The sequence below is a fragment of the Mytilus californianus genome, unplaced genomic scaffold, assembly GCF_021869535.1.
Source record: "Mytilus californianus isolate M0D057914Y unplaced genomic scaffold, xbMytCali1.0.p SCAF_19, whole genome shotgun sequence".
Taxonomy (NCBI): domain Eukaryota; kingdom Metazoa; phylum Mollusca; class Bivalvia; order Mytilida; family Mytilidae; genus Mytilus; species Mytilus californianus.
Genome location: NW_026262667.1, coordinates 898,130 through 915,563, shown reverse-complemented (window position 1 = coordinate 915,563; position 17,434 = coordinate 898,130). Strand labels below are relative to the sequence as shown.

Here is a 17,434-nt window from a genome sequence, read left to right as displayed (position 1 = left end):
TCAAACTACAAGTCGTCCAAAATTGCCCAATTTTGCATAGATTTTTCATGAAAAAACACCTTTTTTGTCAATAAAAAGAAATCTATTAGATAGAATATTGAAATAAGATATGAAAAGATAGGTTTTATAATATGCTTTAAGAGAATGAAAAGAAAAAATGGTGTCACCGAACCTGTTTTCTTGATACAATTAAAAAATGAAAATTTCACTATCATTCCAGTATAAACAATTTACTAGTACTATTACAGTTATCTCCCCTTATATAGCTAGGTTGAAAAATTGCATCGAACAAAAAAAAAATTAGTATTTGTTGAAACAGTAAAGATAATGCAATAATCTGATTTGTAAAAGATTTAAATGCGTACTGAGTATACATTTTATAAGGGTAGGTTAAGGTGGAGACTAGGAACACTTTCCTCTATGTTTTCTTATACAAGTCAAGGCCCAATCAAGTAACGTGAGTTATCCAATCCGGAGACTGTTATATTTGTTACTGAACGTCATATCATGATATCAGCAGGAAACATTGCGGAAGAGTAAGCTGCTGTGATATTGTTTGTGGTTTCCTTTTCCATTTAGTTTGATAAGACTCTACAAAGGAAATAGGAGACATTCATTCAACCAGTTGTTAATGAGCAGTAGTTATTAACACACTACTTTATTTTGCCACCGAATTATATTTAAAATATAATAAAACTGTTAAGATTTTGTACAGGAAAAGGTTTTTTGTAAACCACTATAAACCATCGATTTATTGCAATGGCATATACTACCGAAATTTCAACTATTACCGATACAGTGAATATCACAAACATTAGAACAGCTTTCGTAAAACCATCGCCTGTTCCATCAGCTATAACATTTACTTTAGGAGTAGTTGGAAATATTGTTGCTATTTTTGTACTTGTTCGGGGTTCTGAACGACATAAATGGAACGTATTTTACAGATTTGTCACAGCATTAGCAATTACAGATTTGTTTGGGATTCTTACAACAGCTCCGGTGGCTTTTGCTGTATATGACAATAATCTAAAATGGGTTGGAGGAGAACCTTTGTGTCACTATATGTCATTTATGTTGATTTTCGCAGGACTAGCAACAGTTTTGCTTGTTGGTGCCATGGCGTTGGATAGGTATTTGGCAATCCTGCATCCATTTAAATATAACTCAGCCTCCAGATACACTATTGTTAATTTTGTTGTATTTGGAATTTGGTTATTTTCTGCGTTAATTGCTGCATTGCCGTTGTTTGGACTTGGTGAAAATGTTAAGCAGTTTCCAAAAACATGGTGTTTCTTTAATTTTTTCGGCGACAGGACTGAAGATGAATTTTATGCCTACTTTTATGCTGCACTCGGACTTGGGACAATTTTTCTAACTGCTGTTTTAAATGTCTGTGTCATACTTGGACTAATAACCGGGAAAAGAAGCCATATTCGTCGCGGAAGCGTTACTAGTCGAAAAGCAAGAGCACGGACGGATGTTTACATCACAATTTTTCTAGTAGCAATATTTGTAGTGTTCGCTGTCTGTTGGGCTCCATTTCTTGTAAGTAAAGCAACTATGAATTTTACAAATTTAAAGTTTAAAAATATCCAGTCGTCAATATTAAATTCACAATCATAATTTGTTTAAAAAAACAACAACAAAGAAACACCCTAACAGACCTCACTATCAGAGATCTGTAATCAGGACATACAATTAACATGTGACAGAGTTTAACATATTTTTTCATAATATTAATGCAGTAAAACACCCAACTCTATGACATATATTGACCTATAACAGATATGCGTGCACAAAACACAGGTACGTAGAAAGCAAAACCGAATTTGACTTCTCTCTGCTACTGAATGTAAGTTGAAAGTACTTAATTAGCTGCTATTGAAATTATGCTGCTCTTCATTTTGATATCGGTGGATGAATTACGAAGTAGATTATTGAATTGTTTTTACAACAACGTCATGTAGGAAAACAAGAATTGTGCAATGCCCAAAGAAAGTTTTCAATACAGTTTCAAATTATAAATAGGAGAATTAAATTATTCCCAAAAACTAGACACAAGGAGAACAGTTTAATTAGACGGTTTATTAATCACATTCTGTTAAGTTGATGGAAAGGTTTGAGGGACAGCTCATTATTTCTTAGCTTTGTATTAAAAGCTGGATCAGAAATTCATCTGTTTTTTTTTTATGCAAATGAAGTCAAAAACATCCGACGTATGTTAAAACGAATTTATAATATCCCTATTGTGAAAAATAAAGATGTAGAATATGTCATTCTCTAACTGCAGTTAAATAGACGTTGTTAGAAATAAATCACTTGAAAAATACTAAGTCGACACAGGTATATACTAGTATACATGTTTATTGAGACTTATGTAGTTTTGGAACCAATAAATTTGATGGTGATCACTCTCCCTTCGGTACGGTCCTTCTGGTATATGTAGTTTCAAAGCATATTGTCAATTTTAACCTAAAAGTATCTCCCCCTTGGGTATAATTCTTGTGATATATGTAGAGTTTTCAAGCATACAGTCAATGCCAAACTATGTTATCAAACAGTCAATAATGCGTCTTGTAAATATAATAAAGACATTGTTGAGTGGTCTCTCAGTAAGATCATGTTGAGTTTTTTGTCTAAGGGTTAAGACAAGAGAATAATCTTAAAAACTTGAGGATCTTTTCAACAAGGGGAGCCTTAGTGGTCATTTACTCTCTAAGATATAAAACTGTGTCGTTTCAAACTGGTTCTGTCTTTTAAATATTAATCCAGCAATACTTTAATTACTATTTAATGACATGCATTTGTGATATAGGGTAGAGTTTATCGATGTTATGCATATAAAAAGTTATATCTGTATTTTGTCCCGTCCTACTTTACATGTCTATACAAAAATTGTATAAATGTTTTCTCATTATATGTATGATATATAGATTTCTCAGATCTGAGTGGTATAAGCCACGAATATATGAGACGACTATATCTGATTTACATAGAAGTAATAAAATAATTATTTTATCTTTTCTTTTGCCCTAAAAGTAGCTATTAGCTTTAATAAAACAGGAATGTTGTCAATAAATAAATTTTCTGGATGCCGCAACACTTTCAGAAGATTTTTTGTTTAGAATGAAATCTCTTTTTTTCTGTCATCAAACTGATACCTTATCACTGCTTTTGTATGGCAATATAAATCCCTGTACTATCTGGTCGTTTTCTAGTTTAATTGCCCTAAAACTGAACGCTTTGCTGACAAATGAGAACACGTCTATGTAAATATAATTTGCAAATTAAGATGTAATTTATAAAATGTTACCTTATAAATCACCAGGATGTTAAGCAAACAAAAATAAATCAATCAACATAAAGCATAAAGCATGCTTAAGCATTTGAAAATTGAGTAGCTATTTGTGATTCTTTTTTATATTAATTTATTCAACAAGCAATATTAGCAAAAAAGGGAACACAAGTAGTTATGTCATTGTGCTTAAACAAACTTGAGTCAAACCTCCGGTCCTGAAACAACTTTCAATGTCTTTCATGAAATTGTTTCGTGTAACTTTATGGACGAAAACAACTGTCATCATATTTTTGATAGATGTAAAATAAGAATATTCAATGATAACTGCATTTGACTGATCTTATCGGACGCATTATTAATGAAAATGTTTACAAAATCCGAATTCAAAAATACATAAACGAAACCAAAAACCTTCCCCTTAAGAAAACACACAACAAAAATCAAATGATAACAAAACAAAACAAAACAAAACAAAACAAAACAAAACAAAACAAAACAAAAACAAAAACAAAAACAAAAACAAAAACAAAAACAAAATCAACAAAAATAAGAGCAGCAAGAACCGACCAAACAAACAAAAACAAACCAAACCAAACCAAACCTAAAAGAAAAACAAAATCAACCAAAATAAGAACAACAAAACCAAGCAATTCAGCAAAAACTAAATCAGTTTCAATATGACATACCAACATTTATGCATTTCTTTTTTTCCAGGTCAGAATTATTATCAACCAGAGTCGTACTGTATCGCGAAACATTAAAGCTGACCTTTTAACCTTACGACTTGCTACCTTAAATCAAATTTTAGATCCATGGGTGTATATTTTGTTCCGGCGTGAGATGTTAAGTAAATTCGCATATTGTTGCAAAACGCAAGGTCAAGATTCATTCTTCAGAAGACTTGTTAGCTTTACTACAGGTAGCTTCAGAAGTAATACACCAACCACTGAGACCAGCACAAATGGGACGCCAGTACCACAGAGACGCCATGTCATCTCATTTGTGGCACGACTTCCCCAAGAAAGTTATAAAGATGACAGCGAAAACAATAATCAAGACGAGACAATAGACGAGACTTTAATGTCACAAGATAATATGTAATTCAATTTATACTCGTAATTGCACACTAGTGATATCAACAACCTTTTGCAAGTCAGTAAATTATGCAAATTGTTCGAGACTTCCAAAGTCCAAAATAGTATCATCATTTTATAAATTATCTTTTTTATTTAAAAGTAAAAAAGTCTAAAGAAACTATAATCATTTTTATCAAGAGTATTCATATTTTAGTTGCGGAAGATTTCATGATATTCTAGTTGACTAGACATGATCGATGGAATGGGAACGGTCAGTCAATCATAATCAATGCTTTATTCTCTGTTTTATATTTATCGTTTACTTATTTACTTTTTGTGCCCATAATTTTAAATTTTCGAATCGCCGCATTTGATAAAGATGGTTTCTAAATGTAAATAAAGTCTCCATATTTTCTGATGGATTCAAAGAAGTATGGCTATTTATTATTTTAATATTATCTAATAGTGATTTAATCCTTAATTATAAATTGTTTTATGAAAATTAAGAACTGTAAATAGTATGATATGTAACACAATAACAACAAGGAGTTGTGGTATGATTTCAAATGAGACATTTCCATTGTTATAATTAAGACCAAAGGACGGAAATGTGAACATACGTCCTTCAACAAAATTTCAATAAAACAATTGAAAAGAGAAAACCTGTTTTATACTACAACAAAAAAATACAAATGGCAGACATCAAACAACGACAATCATTGCCTTACATGTTCCTGGATTTGGAGAGGCTTATAAGGAATGCGGCGGGGCTACCTTGGAAAGGGGCGTTACAATTCAATATGATAATGAACGTGAAAGATCTGTTGGAAAGATCTTGAGTCATCAGATCTGTACTAAGCACAAAAGCAAATAGCAAAAAGACAAAGGACTGTAAAAATCAGTTGATAAGGTCATAAGTCTTCAGATAGGAATAAGACAAAAAAGCTAACAATAAGACAAAAGACATTTAGGATACACTTATAGTATAATAGTATAATAGAAACCGAAAAGCTTAGTTTTCGTAAATCATTAGTTCATTCATCTGGGGTTTCCGTGCGTTTTTGGGGTCACCGATTAGGTTGCTTTTACAAGCTGTACAAGTTGAGGAATCTACAAAGGGTACATTTTCTTACGCTAAATGTTGTTTATTTTAAAATTTTTAAGTCTTTTAAATTTAATTAATATACAAATAAAAAATGTGGTATGATTGCCAATGAGACAACTCTCCACCAGAGACGTAGAAGTTAACAACTATAGATCACCGTACGGTATATTTGCATTCGAAATATACTAAGTTATGTTATTTATTCAAACAGCTTCAATAAACATGCATGGCATTATATTTTGACCACTAAGTGGTGCGTTATTTGTATACAAAGGAGACGGATTTGTAAAAGCAACTTTGCTTGTTTCTGAATCCTAGATATTTATTTCATGTATATTATTAGTAAGTGATAATTTCTTTGAATAAATATTGTTTAAACTAATAAACATGTACAGTTACAAATAAAAATACATGATTAAGTGTAGATGCACTAGTTGACAGTGTTTCCATTATGATTAAGGTTTGTGGTGTGTTAGGAAAGTTATCTCCCCTCGTTACTTATTAAAACGTTTTTAGACGATGACAAATGTCAAATAACTACACATGTTTCAACCAAACGTATTCAAGGGAAAATCGGGTTACTTTTTGTCAAGGCATAAATAATCAGAAAATGAACAAAACAGGGAGGTTAGGGACAAATTTAAACCAGTCGACAAGGACCTGAAAAAAATCGTTGGTATGGTGAGTTTGATTTAGGAAAATGTGGTATACAATGATACAGTCAACCTAGCAAGTTATCTTGAAATGATTGATTCCATTATTTATATGGCCGTTTAGAAGAACATGTAAACTATGTGACATAATGTTTTATGTAAACTATGTGACATAAAGTTTTATGTAAACTATGTGACATAAAGTTTTATGTAAACTATGTGACATAAAGATTTATGTAAACTATGTGACATAATGTTTTATGTAAACTATGCGACATAAAGTTTTATGTAAACTATGTGACATAAAGTTTTAGGTCTTTGGTATCAAAATCAAGCAAATAAAGATTGATAAACATACACACATCTTTTTTGTATTCTTATACAACCAATGCATCACATCGGTATTGTTAAGTTTTGATACGAAACGTACATGAAATTTCCAGCAATCCAGGACTTTAAAATTACCCACAACTTCGTGTCTTCGTTTGTAGGGAGCATTGGCTATTGAACCCTAGATCTTCGGAAATAGATATAAGAAGATGTGGTATGAGTGCCAATGAGACAACTCTCCATCCAAGTCACAATTTGTAAAAGTAAACCATTATAGGTCAAAGTACGGCCTTCAACACGGAGCCTTGGATCACACCGAACAGCAAGCTATAAAAGTACGTTAATAGTGTTTGTCTAATCTCTAAGATGTTTTGTTGGAAAAAAATAGGCAGACCTTAAGAAATAAAGGTCCGCTCTTCTTATCACAGGACATGATAACAGCAAGATTTTTTTTTATGGTTTTTTGAACTTAGAATGTCTAAGAAATGTTGACTTTAGAACTTTTTATGGATTAAGTTGTATATTTGTCATATTATGAGCACATCAGTTTTGTAAGGAAATATTCAAGGACATTGTTTTAACTGATTGTAAAATGAACACTTAGTCGTATTGAGATTCAATATTGAGCTTCGGTTCAGAGAGATCGTCATCGGGTCTGCATGTTTTGTAAACTAAGAGGCATGAAATGTTAACAATCTTAATCAATATGTTGATCAGGCTAATATTAGCTGTAAAATGCATCTTCTTATGACTTTACTGGAATGAAATCTCGGACTAGTATTGTTGGTTACTGAAGGGAATTAAAATACATATTTCTTACATTTAAAGAATGAATTAATAAAAACAAAATCTTGATATTCAATATCAGCTGAACCATTTTTTTTCTTTACCTATGCTTTCAACGATGGGAAAGACTCCTGGAAGTAGTAAAAGGTTAGTAACTTTTAAATTATTATTTTTTTTTTTATATATTCAGGCTTTCTCCTAAATTGTTAAATCATTTGGAGAATTGTGTTTTAAAGGCAGATCTTTTCTGTTAAATCAATTCACAATATTTCTCTCAAGAATATGCTCAGAGGAAGATTATTAATCGAAGAGACATGTGCCAAAATTTATAGTGAAAGTTAAACAGGTAAAAAAGTTTTAATCTTCACTATTTAACCTCCCCTCATAATTTTCCGACTGTAAGCAGTGAATAATTTTGAAGACATGCCGCATCTAAACTCTGATTGATCTACAACTTGTATTTTATGAGTTTTGGCACATACTTAAAAAATAGTCACTAATAAGGAATAAATATTTACAAAGTCGTCATAATTTTATTGCGCACAAAACTAATCCAAATCAGATTTCAATTATTTGGATATTCTAAAATACATTTATTTTTGGCAGAAATTATAAAAAAAATATAATTATCTAGTTCGACTTTGAAACACTGATTTAATATTTTACATTGTACATAAAGTTTTGTCATAAAATGTTTCCAGTTTAAGGAATGAGAAACACTTTCTTTTTCATAGTTTGAAACGACTAAGTTTGTACAAAGTTGCTGATTGGTGAAAATATATAACTTTTTTAGCATAAAATCGTCAAAAATTTTATTTTATGGAATAACTCCCCCCTTTAAAAAATCCCGTATCAGCCCCTAAAGGTAAGAGCGCATTTGAACTGTGCAGTCTCCGTAGCTGTGTATTATCCAGGTTATTGGACAGTAAAAACAGATTTTGCCTATGTCTTGTGTTAATTTACTTCATATAAAACCAATTCTCATTTTTCTTTAACCTGTACCTGATTTTAAACAAGCACATAGCACGTTAAAAATCTCAACTAGCCCGTGTATAAGTATATCAAATTAATATGTTATAATCCTGATATGCATGTAATATCCCTGGATTATAACATTAATCGATGTAAATAACCCAAAGGTACTAATGGAACATGGTTAAAAATTATTAGAAATGTAACTATAGAATCTTGCATGTTGAGGTATAGGGTATCCCTAACCTGGAAATAGAGTGAGATAGGGTATCCCTAACCTGGAAATACAGTGAGATATGGTATCCCTAACCTGGAACACAGTGAGATAGGGTATCCCTAACCTGGAACACAGTGATATATGGTATCCCTAACCTGGGACACAGTGAGATAGGATATCCCTAATCTGAAACACAGTGAGATAGGGTATCCTAAACCTGGAACACAGTGAGATGGGGTATCCCTAACCTGGAACACAGTGAGATAGGGTATCCATAACCTGGAACACAGCGAGATATGGTATCCCTAACCTGGGACACAGTGAGATAGGATATCCCTAATCTGGAACACAGACGAGGAGTAAAGCCAGTTTTCAGTGTATTTATTTGTCTTGAAAAATGTTAGAATTCTTGTTTTTAACACCATTCAGTGTAGACCCGTTCGTGTCTAACATTTAACATGGTTTAAAAAAGTATGAGAACCAGTTCTTCTTAAGACCTTAATAAGATACTGATATAGATTTTCATGAAGTTTAGTCTAGGTGGAGCATAATTAAATTCTGTATATTTCAAAATTACTTACATCAGAAAAAGATAAAACTATTGTCTATTTTTTTGGACTTCAACATCTACCCAAAAAATGCCTATTATTCCAGTTGCCAACAATTCTTGTGAAAGATTAAAAGATACACGTATGTGCATACAAATTGAATATTATTCTCCGTACTTTATTATTTCGTTTTTATAATATTCTGGTTGTTTGTTCATTTGCTTCTGACGCGAGGAGAGTTTTTGCAGCACATTTCCCCAGTATATCCAGAAGTATCGCCCATTGGTGTTCGAGATCCTGCAGATGCATAACTATATATTTTAGACACGAGAAGAACAATAATACAGGTTATAATGCACTGTTCTATGTATCTTTTGCAGTTGAGCAACCGACTCTAACATTTTTATTCGAAGTTATTAACAACCGTATGAATATTCATTGATAATAATGCTGATGTTAACCCGCGCACCATCGCAGGACATACCAATCTAATTATACGTATTCTGTATTGTATACTGTATTGTCTGTGTATGTTTCTAGTTAAGGTCTTTCCTTTTCCAAAAGGGAAAGACCTTACTGTATTTCTTCTGATTATTATTATTATTATTAAGGTCTTTCCTTTTTCAAAAGGGAAAGACCTTACTGTATTTCTTCTGTTTATTATTATTATTATTATTATTATTATTATTATTAAGGCTTTCCACTTTTCTGTGGAAAGACCTATTGTATTTGTTCTGATTATTATTATTATTATTTTTTTTTTTTTTTCCCGCCAAATTTTGTTCTTGCGATAAATGTTTGTTTCGCAATATGTCGCTTAGATATTTCTCATATTGTATCGTATATTTTATGGGCTTTTAAATTTTACCCTGCTAAGCCGAACCATTTTCTTTGTAAGAGTTATCTCCCTATTCACTGTTTATCATCTGTGTGCATCTCCTTCGTAACAAAAAAAGATATCGACAAAATTCTTTTTACAAATTGTTCGTTACATCCTCAGGAAATTTTGGCTAATTTTGATCGAAGCGATTCGATGAAATTTTATAGGAGTTATCTACCTTTATCAAATAAATTTGTCGTTATGTTTTTGTTACTCATAAACTGTAAGCCGTATAAACCTATAGTCTTTTTATTTAAGGTCCTTGGATCCTAACTTCGAAAACGAGGTCAAGGTCAAAGGTCAAGGTCATGTTCTGAATTTTGTCTTTTGCTTGTTTTTCCATTTTCTCCGATATTTTTAGTGTTATATATTAAAGAACAAGTGCAAAATGTTTGTTATATTGTGATGAAGATATGATACATTTAGTCTGAGACAATCCAGCTACATCTTATTGGAGTTACTGTCCCTGAAATGTTTTATTTTAAGGAAAATTGTTTATTACTTCATATTGGTACATGATAAAGCCATATGATCTTTTGCAAAATGTTAGGTGACATATGACCTTGAAAATGTCAACCGGAAGTGACCTTGAGTGAACCGGAAGTAGTCATTTTTGCACTTATTTCATGTAGAAGTACATAGAAACCATATATTTTTTGAATGGTCATACATTAATCTATCATTTGAGACCGGAAGTGATATTTTATAAACCGGAAGTAGCATATTATCTCCCTTTTTACAGGCAAAAGTATATATAAACCATATATTTTTGGAATCAGTGTAAATAAAGCTATCATATGAGACCGAAAGTGACATTTTCTAAACCGGAAGTAGACAATTATCTCCCTTTTTACAGGCAAAAGTATATATAAACCATATATTTTTGGAATCAGTGTAAATAAAGCTATCATATGAGACCGAAAGTGACATTTTCTAAACCGGAAGTAGCCAATTATCTCCCTTTGTACAGGCAAAAGTATATATAAACCATATATTTTTGGAATCAGTGTAAATAAAGCTATCATATGAGACCGAAAGTGACATTTTCTAAACCGGAAGTAGCCAATTATCTCCATTTTACAGACAAAAGTATATATAAACCATATATTTTTGGAATCGGTGTAAATAAAGCTATCATATGAGACCGGAAGTGACATTTTCTAAATCGGATGTTGACAATTATCTCCCTTATTTCAGGCAAAAGTCTATAGAAACCATGTTTATTGAATCAGTATGAAGAAACCTATGACTGGACGCCAATAGTAGCTTTGAGTAAACCAGAATTATCTTCTCATCAATTATTTAGAAAATTGATGTGGAAAGACCTTCAATTGTTCTTTGAACAATTGGTTTTTAATTATTATTATTATTCTTTTTCCGCCAAACTTTGACGAAGTTAGCAGCCTTAACCGTAAGACGTGTCGCTTTCATGTTCACACTTTGTATCGGTGTCATGAATACCTATCCGGAACTCACCTTTTGAGTCGAAAAATTTTGTCGGTTCGGAGTAATCCCTCCGAAACCAAAAAACATTGTTATCGTTCCAACACCGTAACCATAATAGGTAGAAAAAAAAACAAATGGTGAAATTTGTTCAGGACCAGACCCCGGTTCTTCATTACATTTGGATCGAAAAGATTCAACGACTCATTGGTAGGGTTATGCCCCTATTAAAATTAACCGGTGTCGGTTGGCCCCCAAAACTCAGAAACCGTAAGTCGTAGACACCTAGGATCTTCAACAATCATCATCCACTGATGTGACTCTGAAAAATATCTCAAGGTCAAATTTGTATGTTGACCTTGACCTTTGACCTAACACCTTGTTATGGGATAATCTCAGAAACCATTATACTTACAGAAGTTTTGAATAGTGGGAAATGTTTGGGTCATTAAGGCGCAACTTCGTTACATTTTGACCGAAAAGATTTGACCTTTCTATAAGGGGCATAACCCCTAATTTATGATTCTAAAAAGACAAAATCCATGGGGTCTTCAACAATGACATTTGGGACCAATGACCTTGACAAAGGTCACAAGGTCAAAGGTCAAGGTCATATCCCAGATGTCGAATTATGTGTTTTTGACCTTATTTAAAGGATTTTTAGTGTGTTTTAAAGCTTTTTGAGGTTGACCTTGACCTTTGACCTTAAAACTTATTTATTGGATATCTCAAAAATGAGAATACTTGCAGAAATAGTAAATAGTGAAAAATAATTGGGACATAAAGGCGCAACTTTTTTACATTTAGACCGAAGAGATTTGACCTATCCGTAAGGGGAATAACCCCTGTTAACTGTTTTAGGAAAGACAAAATAAGCTTTAACTCATGAACTTAAGGTCCTAGACCCATGGGGTCTTTTGTTATGACACTGTGGACCAATGACCTTTACAAAGGTCATAAGGTCAAAAGTCAAGGTCATGTCCCAAATTCCGGATTATGTGTTTTTGACCATATTTTAAGAGTTTTGTGTGAGTTTTAGAGCTTTTTAATGCATTATACGCTTATTGAAACATATATTTTACATAATGAAAAGGAAAGACCTCTCAATTGTTCAAGAACAATTGACATTTTAATTATTATTATTATTAAGGTCTTTCCTTTTCCAAAAGGGAAAGACCTTACTGTATTTCTTCTGATTATTATTATTATTATTCTTTTTGTTCCGCCAAACTTTGACAAAATTTCCCTCCGTAACCGTAAGCCATGTCGCTTTCAGGTTCACACTTTGTATCGGTGTCATAAATACCTATCCGGAACTCACCCTGTGAGTCAAAAAATTTTGTCGGTTCGGAGTAATCCCTCCGAAACCAAAAAAGCTTGTTATCATTCAAACACCGTAACTGTAATAGGTAGAAAAAAACCGAAGGGTGAAATTTGTTCAGGATCAGACCCCGGTTCTTAATTACATTGGATCGAAAAGATTCAACGACTCATTGGTAGGGTTATGCCCCTATGAAAATTAACCGGTGTCGGTTGGCCACCAAAACTAAAAAACCGTAAGTCATAGACACCTAGGATCTTCACCAATCATCATCAATTCATGTAACTTTAAAAAATACCTCAAGGTCAAATTTCTATGTTGACCTTGACCTTTGACCTTACACCTTGTTATGGGATGATCTCAGAAACCATTATACTTACAGAAGTTTTGAATAGTGGAAAATGTTTGGGTCATGAATGCGCAACTTCGTTACATTTTGACCGAAGAGATTTGACCTTTCTGTAAGGGGCATAACCCCTGTTTTAGGTTTCTGAAAAGACAAAATCAGCTTTTACTATGTAACCAAAGGTCCTAGACCCATGGGGTCTTCAGCAATGACATTGGTGACTAATGACCTTGACAAAGGTCACAAGGTCAAAGGTCAAGGTCATGTCCCAGATAGCGAATTATGTGTTTCTGACCTTATTTAAAGGATTTTTAGTGCCTTTTAAAGCTATTTAAGGTTGACCTTGACCTTTGACCTTTCAACTTTTTAGTCGATATCTCAAAAACGGTTAATCTTACAGAAATAGTAAACAGTGAAAAATGTTTAGGTGACTGAGGCACAACTTTTTTATATTTTGACCGAAGTGATTTGACATATTTTTAAGGGGCATAACCCCCATTAACGGTTTCTGAAAAGGTAAAATTAGTTTTAACTCTAGAACCAAATTTCCTAGACCCATGGGGTCTTTAACAATGACATTGTGGACCGATGACCTTCACAAAGGTCACAAGGTCAAAAGTCAAGGTCATCTCATAAAAAGCGAATTTGTTGATTTTTATCATATTTTAACAGTTTTTTGTGTGTTTTAGAACTTTTCAATACATTCTACGTCTATTGGAACATGTATTTTACATTACAAAAGGAAAGACCTCTCAATTGTTCAAGAACAATTGACATTTTAATTATTATTATTATTCTTTTTGTTCCGCCAAACTTTGACAAAATTTCCCTCCGTAACCGTAAGCCATGTCGCTTTCAGGTTCATACTTTGTATCAGTGTCACAAATACCTATCCGGAACTCACCCTGTGAGTCGTAAAATTTTGTCGGTCCGGAGTTATCCCTCCGAAACCTAAAAACCTTGTTATCATTCAAACACCGTAACCGTAATAGGTAGAAAAAAAGCAAAGGGTGAAATTTGTTCAGGACCAGACCCCGGTTCTTCGTTACATTTGGATCGAAAAGATTCAACGACTCATTGGTAGGGTTATGCCCCTTTGAAAATTAACCGGTGTCGGTTGGCCACCAAAACTCAGAAACCTTAAGTCGTAGCCACCTAGGATCTTCACCAATGATCATCAATTCATGTGACTTTGAAAATGCCTCAAGGTCAAATTTGTATGTTGACCTGACCTTTGACCTTACACCTTGTTATGGGATAATCTCAGAAATCATTATACTTACAGAATTTTTGAATAGTGGAAAATGTTTGGGTCATTAAGGCGCAACTTTGTTACATTTTGACCGAAAAGATTTGACCTTTCTGTAAGGGGCATAACCCCTGTTTTAGGTTTCTGAAAAGACAAAATCAGCTTTTACTATATAACCAAATGTCCTAGATCCATGGGGTCTTCAACAATGACATTTGGGACCAATGACCTTGACAAAGGTCACAAGGTCAAAGGTCAAGGTCATGTCCCAGATAGCGAATTATGTGTTTTTGACCTTATTTAAGGGATTTTTAGTGTCTTTTAAAGCTTTTTAAGGTTGACCTTGACCTTTGACCTTACAACTTTTTATTGGATATCTCAAAAACGGTAACTCTTACAGAAATAGTAAATAGTGAAAAATGTTTGGGTCATAAAGCCGCAACTTTTTTACACTTTGACTGAAGAGATTTGACCTTTCTGTAAGGGGCATAACCCCTGTTTTAGGTTTCTGAAAAGACAAAATCAGCTTTTACTATATAACCAAAGGTCCTAGATCCATGGGGTCTTCAGCAATGACATTGGGGACTAATGACCTTGACAAAGGTCAAAAGGTCAAAGCTCAAGGTCATGTCCCAGGTAGCGAATTATGTGTTTTCGACCTTATTTAAAGGATTTTTAGTGTGTCTTAAAGCTTTTTGTGGTTGACCTTGACCTTTGACCCTAAAACTTATTTATTGGATATCTCCAAAACGATATTACTTACAGAAATAGTAAATAGTGAAAAATAATTGGGACATAAAGGCGCAACTTTTTTACATTTGACCGAAGAGATTTGACCTATCCGTAAGGGGCTTAACCCCTGTTAACTGTTTTAGAAAAGACAAAATAAGCTTTAACTCATGAACCAAAGGTCCTAGACTTATGGGGTTTTTGTTATGACATCGTGGACCATTGACCTTGACAAAGGTCATAAGGTCAAAAGTCAAGGTCATGTCCCAAATTCCGAATTATGTGTTTTGACCATATTTTAAGGGTTTTGTGTGTGTTTTAGAGCTTTTCAATGCATTATACGCTTATTCAAACATATATTTTACATAATGAAAAGGAAAGACCTCTCAATTGTTCAAGAACAATTGACATTTTAATTATAATTGTTGTTCGTAAATTTCCCGGTGGGACGTACTTGATTGGAAAAATAAATATTTGAATTTGAATTTGGTTGGTAGATGAGGATACTTATTATTGCAATTCTATTGTCGCTTATTTCACTAAAGTGTCAATAAAGCATACAACTGAGACCATTCTCAGAGTCCATAAATATTTTGCATTTTCTTTAAAATCCTGACATCCAATTAATACTGACAGCCAATAGTTTTTAATGTTTTCGACAATTCACTTGAACAAGCAACACCAAAAGGAACTTAAATACAATGGTTTGACAAGTACTACGTAAAATTTTCATTTAATGATATAGCTTGATTTCCAATAAAGTCAACTACAGCTGGAAACAGCACTTTTAAGTAGGACTTCATTGAAAAACACAAAACATTCTGTGATGTTTTTTTTTCAGATATCCTTACTTTTTGACTTATATATCTATATAATGACGACGTGCAAGGATAATGGCAGCTGAACTATTACTACATTACCAAATCAATCATATAAATCACCATATATTTGTAAAGTCTTTTTAGTTGGTACTTATGAAGGTTTATCGTGCGAAATATGAAGTATGCGTAAATCGAAAAATACGCACGATATGACATGATTTTCGCACGATTTTCATGCGTGGCACATTTACTAGTGTACAACCAATAGGTCAGTTTTGATCGACCTGAATGAAGGACGGGAATTTCGGTTGTCACTTTAAAATAAAGGTATGTTGGATAAGGACAGAAATGCTGCCTTTCAATAGGCCAAAAATAGGCAAAAAGTTCTTAACGTTCAATAAGCATGGCACTCTCCCTACATGAGGCATCATATTTAATGTTCAGAAAGGATGCAAATTGATACATTCCGTACAGGCAAACGGATTCTTATCTGTAGCATCGGTTTTACCGGCGGATTGGAGGAGTCCATATTTCTATATCACACAGTCAGCAATTAAGGTGGAAACCATTTTGAAAAATAATAATTAATATGTATTAACATATAGCCATACTATGCCATGTTTGGTTGTGATGCAAAGATAGGATTATCTTTCGTCTTCAATGCGGTGCCTCAGGATATTATTAGGTCTACAATCGTATGAAGATCTGTTTTAGTCTCTAGAATGCTCTGATAAGCCAAAAGATATATAAGTTCACTTAATCATGCTAATGTTAATATGAATCTTTTGCGAACACAAGAAAAAGCAGTAGATAGTCATGTATGTGCTGTTTGTGAAAACCTCTATTTTCCTCATGTTAAGTGTTTTATCAGAAAAGTATTGCCTGAACCGGGAACGTTTGATGTTCAGGATTTCGCCAAAGGGAGTTGTAGTGACCTTGTGGTCGTAAAATTTTAAGTACGATTACAGTACTCAGACTCATAAATCAACCAATCGAAATACTATATTTGGTGTTTCGAGCACAAATTTTGTACTTCGAGTAATAAGTCAAGTCTTATGACCGAAAGGCCAGATATAACACAAAACTTTGTCCTCAGAATTTAATCAGGATATTCATGTGTTAGCTATTGAAAATTATGGTTAACAGTCCCTTACATCCAAACTTGAAATACATTAAAAATTGTCGAGTTAAGTGCGTGTAAGAATTGAAAAAAATTCAGTAAAATTATTAATTCTTGAAAGTCAAACTCTTAGAAAATGTCTGTATATATCCGGCTTATTTTATATGTCATATAATTTGTTTTTCATCTTTACATTTATTTGACAGAGTTCTTAGGTTTCAGCACCACGCTTTTTCGATTGCTTTTTAAATGACCGAAAAACAAACTTAGTGTTGAAGGCCGTACGGTAACCTATGATTGTGAACATCTACGTCATTTTGTCTCTGGTGGGGTGTTATAATTATATTATTATACATAAAAATATCTGGTCCTTTTTAAGAATTATGCCTACTGTGCAGAAAGCTGTTTATATACTTTAGTTTTCTGTTAATAAGAAAAAAATGTTCTACGCCGGTGCATTTGTCAGTAGGTCAAAAAGTAATTCACGAAAAGATTTATTTCTTATTCATTTCATGGCGTTTTTGTAATGCATCAATA

At 32.9% G+C, this 17,434-nt stretch overlaps 1 protein-coding gene across 1 annotated transcript; it reads left to right on the top strand.

Moving 5' to 3' along the window:
• Window positions 1–620: 620 nt before the first annotated feature.
• LOC127727029 (prostaglandin E2 receptor EP4 subtype-like) lies at window positions 621–6,492 on the top strand. Its single transcript, XM_052234419.1, has 2 exons — window positions 621–1,548; window positions 4,016–6,492. Exons 1-2 carry the CDS (start codon window positions 760–762, stop codon window positions 4,400–4,402), a joined length of 1,176 nt encoding a protein of 391 aa, XP_052090379.1. The 5' UTR covers window positions 621–759; the 3' UTR covers window positions 4,403–6,492.
• Window positions 6,493–17,434: the final 10,942 nt, after the last annotated feature.

Bases quoted from the DNA above. Each gene is read 5' to 3' on its own strand.
- LOC127727029 (XM_052234419.1), top strand. From the start codon at position 760: ATGGCATATACTACCGAAATTTCAACTATTACCGATACAGTGAATATC. The intron at 1,549-4,015 runs GTAAGTAAAGCA...CTTTTTTTCCAG, and splicing joins TCTGTTGGGCTCCATTTCTT to GTCAGAATTATTATCAACCA.